Source organism: Salmo salar, chromosome ssa10, assembly GCF_905237065.1.
Source record: "Salmo salar chromosome ssa10, Ssal_v3.1, whole genome shotgun sequence".
Taxonomy (NCBI): Eukaryota; Metazoa; Chordata; class Actinopteri; order Salmoniformes; family Salmonidae; genus Salmo; species Salmo salar.
The window spans coordinates 16,468,490-16,473,624 of record NC_059451.1 but is presented as its reverse complement, the minus strand read 5'-3'; the positions used below and the strand labels follow the sequence as shown (position 1 = coordinate 16,473,624).

At 41.5% G+C, this 5,135-nt stretch overlaps 1 protein-coding gene and 1 long non-coding RNA gene across 2 annotated transcripts; both read right to left on the bottom strand.

Moving 5' to 3' along the window:
- Window positions 1-260: 260 nt before the first annotated feature.
- Window positions 261-841, bottom strand: LOC123724604 (uncharacterized). The gene is made up of 3 exons (XR_006757141.1): window positions 732-841; window positions 566-652; window positions 261-361 (listed from the first exon to the last, which is right to left on the bottom strand). It is a non-coding gene; the product is annotated as an uncharacterized lncRNA (long non-coding RNA).
- Window positions 842-3,782: 2,941 nt separating this feature from the next.
- Window positions 3,783-4,848, bottom strand: sid1 (secreted immunoglobulin domain 1). The gene is made up of 2 exons (XM_045688776.1): window positions 4,532-4,848; window positions 3,783-4,231 (listed from the first exon to the last, which is right to left on the bottom strand). Exons 1-2 carry the CDS (start codon window positions 4,578-4,580, stop codon window positions 3,885-3,887), a joined length of 396 nt encoding a protein of 131 aa, XP_045544732.1. The 5' UTR covers window positions 4,581-4,848; the 3' UTR covers window positions 3,783-3,884.
- Window positions 4,849-5,135: the final 287 nt, after the last annotated feature.

Genomic DNA, 5,135 nt, shown 5'->3' with positions numbered 1-5,135 from the left:
ATTTTTGATAAATGAACAAACATTTGTAATTAAGTAAAATCCCTGCAAAGTGAGGACTGTGTTACATTTATATAAAGCTTTCCTTCATGTCTGGTTCCACACTGGTAGTAATTCTGTGGCATCCAGTCCTTTCCAGACACAGTCCACAGTCCAGTAGCTGTGTACGTGCCATTGCTTCCCCTGGAACTCCAAACAACACTGTTCTCTGGGGTAACCACGGTGTTGTTGATCCACCAAATGATGTCCACCAGGTGTGTGTGTAAACCACTGAGGACACACACCAGCACAGGTGTGTGTGAAGCACCAGGGTCGCTCCCGAATGAGGAGAGGATGAGTACAGATGGATCAGAAGGGTTCAAACCTGACAGGAGAAAGAAAGTCAACATGCATGAAGACTTTGGGCTGAAAAGGTGTTCGAACCAAACACTTGGAGAAATCTTAGAACTCGCTTGAGCAAATGTTATCGAAGTACAGACAATTGTGAGCTCCTTTGTGTGAGAATGTGTCAATAATAATTAGCCTTCAAATACACATTGCAGCAAAAGGTATTCAAATTCCAGCTTACCTTCTACAAAGAGCTGGATGCCCCTACTAAACACCATATCCTTTTGAGAGGGCTTCCCCCCATGTACACACCTGAGGAAAACCATAACTATCATTATCATCAGAATACTGCAAGAACGCAGATAGAATGAAGTGCAATCTGCATTGAAAGTTGAGCTGAAAGTTACCCCAGTAGTAGTAAAGTGAAACATAGTCCTGCTCTGTTCATTCTGGCTGAGTGGTTTGTTTCAGTTGGTGCTCTGGAGAGGAGAAAAGCCAACTGCCTGAGTCCCTTGAGGGACTTGGTGTCTTGTCCTCCAGTATCATGCGGCTCTCTCCTCTCACACCAACGTGGTCTCAGAGCATTTCGTATGATTCCGTATGTAAAACCGAGACACTCCATTTCGTATGACATGTTACGTTTCGTATTGGAATGTATTAAATCCATCATCCATTTCGTATCATATGTTATGAATTTGAATTTGTATGATATATTACAAATTGTAATTTGTTCAAAATGTTACCAATTGCAATTAGTACAATATGTTACGAATTTGCAAAACATGATATGTTACAAATTCCCCCCCCCATTTTTTTTTTTACAAGAATAGACTACCAATCGCTGTCCATGGTGCTGAAATTGTGAAACGTCTATGCACCTGCATGCCTATCGAATGAATCGATGATAGGCTTTCTGTGGTGCCAGGGCTTAATTTTGCTTTAGCTAATGGATAAACGGTTATTGATAGGCCTATTTGGTCATCATTTTCTCATGTTAAGCCTAATGTTTGACGAAGCTATACACGCTGTGGCAATGCTGCCATTTTTAGACTGCTGGCATTAAGGTAATTAGCCTACTTGTTCAGTAATTAAGCTGAAATTCAAATATTGCACATTGTAAAATAAATGTTCGATGCAACAGCATACTAATCAGCTACCAATATAAATGTTTTGAACATAGAGCTGTCCTGTATAGCCTACATGAACCTGCATGACATGAGCCGTCCTCTCGCTCTCTCCTAGCTTGGATAGGAAGTTATGCTTAAAACCAGTCTATTAATGCCAAATAATATCATCAGTCCACCCTCAAAACACTAGCTTAATAGGGATTGTTTTATATGCAGTGTACTATTTATAACTACATACCGCATTTAGCTGGTATTTATACACTTTTTTTTTTCTCTCCTCAAACTTCATAATATCCAATTAGGATCCTGTCTCATCGCTGCAAATCCCCAACGGGCTCGGGAGAGGCACAGGTCGAGTCATGCATCCCATCCTAAGGCACGATGCCGTGCCTTAGACAGTTGCGCCACTCGGGAGGCTTTATAAACTTTTGAAAATAGAAATGACATGAAATTGTCATGCCCTGACCTGAGAGAGACGTTTTTCTCTGTTTAGTTAGGTCAGGGTGTGATATGGGGTGGGCATTCTAGGTGTTTATATTTCTATGTTTTGGCCAGGTATGGTTTCCAATCAGAGGCAACTGTCTATCGTTGTCTCTGATTGGGAACCATACTTAGGCAGCCTTTTCCCACCTGTGTTTTGTGGGTAGTTGTTTTCTGTTTTGTGTTTTACCTGACAGAACTGTGCGCTTTCGTTTCCATTGTTTATTATTTTGTTTAAGTGTTCTGATTTAAATAAATAATCATGAACACGTGCCACGCTGCATCTTGGTCCCCTCATTGTGACGGTCGTTACACAAATAGCCTAACAATGAGGGAAAAAATAGTCAGCTTGAGGACAACTATTTATTGCTGAACTCTGGATAATAGCCTACACAAATTGCAATATTCAAGGTCAATTAAATCAAATCAAATTAAATCCAACTTGAGAGACTCCTCTAGTGTCCTGAAGTTCTCCTTTTCTGTGTGCAAATGTTTTCGCCATGGCCTGTAGGTCCAGGTTGTGGGCCCGACTATTTTCTATACTGACTATTGCCAACTCAGACAGTCTTTCCTAAGACATTGTGCATTATATATCCATTGAGCAGCACACAACTTAAACGTAGTCGTGAATGATGCATGCCAAGATATATCAGAGATAAGGGGCTGTTGATATTGCAACCGCACAACTCAGATGCCGGTTAACCAGTATGAACAAAATCGCACAGATTTTTTTGTTCAACCCCTTAAGAACTGTTGTCCGCTAAAGATGATCTGTTTGCATTTGCCATTTTATTGGCTGCCCGGTATGCAGACGACCTGTCCCCAGAGCTTCCTATACAGTTAATTCATCTCTTTCTGTAATGTGTTGAGGCCAGCACTTATTACAGGAAAACTCCACCCAAAAACGATACTTTTGGTATGTTTCATTTGTCAATCGTTGACATAACTTGATTGTTGACAAGCAAAACATGGACTTTCAAGATATGTAACTTTCAAAATACAGAAACCATCCCCCATATGATGCATTTAGCTGGGGCTTAAGGTTAGGAGTTAGGTTAAAGGGTTAAGGGTTTAAGGTTAGGGGAAGGGTTAGCTAAAAGGGTTAAGGTTAGGATTAGGGTTAGGGGAAAGGTTAGGTAAAAGGGTTAAGGTTAGAGTTGGGGTTAGGTTTAGCTAATATGCTAAGTAGTTGCAAAGTAGCTATAATGCTAAAGTCGTCTGTGATGAGATTCGAACACGCTATCTTTGGGTTGCTAGACGTTCAACAAAAAGCAGTTCTTCACCTCATATCTTTTATACAACATTTGAGCATTTAGCCCAATGGTTCTAAGAACCGTCAGTTCATCACTAATTAGGAGAATGTCAATAAATTATAGATTCCTATTTCCACCTTCTCTAAAGGTAATGTTAATAGCTAAACTCTCAGAACTAAGTTATTATAGAGGAAGGACACTGGTGCAGAGAGGAAATGTTGTGAAAAACTATCTGGGTGGAACATGAGTGGTTTCCCAAGGCACATGTTGCCCCCTTCTATATCAGGCTCAAAACAAGTAGATCAGTTATTCAGTTTGTAGGAGGATAGAAAAACAGGAAAGAACGGTTGGCACAAGTGGTTGTGTCTGAAACAGATGTACGACTTCTCCAGTTCTGCCCACGCTGGAGTATGGGGTGATTCTGACAGTGTTAATTATCTGTGGTAAACCACAATTAACTTTACACTATATGTTTTTGCCCTTCTCCCTTTCCCGTCTACATTATAAATGTTAGTTAACCCACTATAAATATTCCATGAAACCCCATAAAAAAAACACTCAGGAGATACAGCACTCTTAGAACATGACAACAACAAAACAACATCAACTTGAGTTTATTAGCAGTTGCTTTGGAAGACCAATACAGAGTAGCCTGTAGATACAGTACAGTGTTATTACATAGTACACCTCACATTCATCTCTACAAATCAGTTCTTTCAAATCCTTCTGTTAGTCCACAGAAATAAACAGCCATGTCATTCTCTTCAGATCCATGGATCAGTAACTGATGCTGGTGAAGTGGCCTGCTATCATTGGTCTGGACAGTGATCTTGTCGGGATGGAAGCCATGGCCGTAGTGCACACGGGAGGTGTTGGTCAGACGGTAGCTGAGTACCAGTTCAGGCCTCTCTCCTTGTCTCTGCTTGTACCAGCTCACAGTGGCAATGCTACAGTTAGTGGACAGAGCGCAGTCCAGAGTGGCATCCTCGCCCACTTTCACTGATAAGCTCTTCAGTGATACACCCAGGGACTCTCCCAAACGTACACCTGTAGAAAGTCACAGGAGGCAAATCATATAGGGCTACAGACAGTGGCCCGGTCCAGATACAAGCCCTAATAACTAGTTCCTCAAGTCAATTCTGATTCAAAAATGCATTCCATTTCATAATGTCTTGATTTGCCTACTGAACTGTCACCGCAACAGTGTCACGGTTACTGAAGGATTGTACCAGGACAATTGTAACTGACAGTAAGCATTTAAATGAGGAACACAACCAACAAAACACTCAATGAGGTTATATCAAATGTTTAATATCTTTAACCATTGTTATCGTAAAATGTACTTACCATTCAGTATGATTGACAAGCAAAACATGATTCTCGTTGTCACTTTCATGGCCGGATGCAGTGCTCGATTCTGTGAGATGATGAAAAGGAAGCTTTCGATCCGACTCCCTCGTACACTCTGCTTGAGGTTTGTCTGGGGAGAAGTAGGCTGTGTTTGTTGGTCCAACTGAGTCTCACAGAGGAACTGCCTTCCAACACGTTGTGCACAAACTCATCAGACCATTTCAACCTCAGATGTGTCACAGTCTACAAAGGCAGCATTACCTTAACAGGCTGACCACTCCGCTCGCGTCACGTGAGCAAGCGTTGCAAAATTTATTTAGGAATCCATGTTATTCAATTATTGCACCCACACTGCTCGCGCATGTCAACGAGCGTCTGCGTTGCCAAGGGCTAAAATAGAAGTCATTCCTATTTCTGACGCAGATCGCGCTGCAAGTCCTGCCTCTCCCATCTCCTCATTGGTTTATAGAAGCAGGTACCGACGTGCCATCTCCTCGTTGGTTATACCCACGTGGGTGATTGAAAGATGAACAGTTTTGCCGGTAGTCGTGGTAATACTATGAAAGTTTAGATGCCAATCACCATATAAGTTCAAAAATGA

Coding starts and splice junctions, on each gene's coding strand:
- sid1 (XM_045688776.1), bottom strand. CDS start 4,580: ATGAAAGTGACAACGAGAATCATGTTTTGCTTGTCAATCATACTGAAT. Junction 4,232..4,531: donor CTTGTCAATCATACTGAATG/GTAAGTACATTT, acceptor GACTTTCTACAG/GTGTACGTTTGGGAGAGTCC.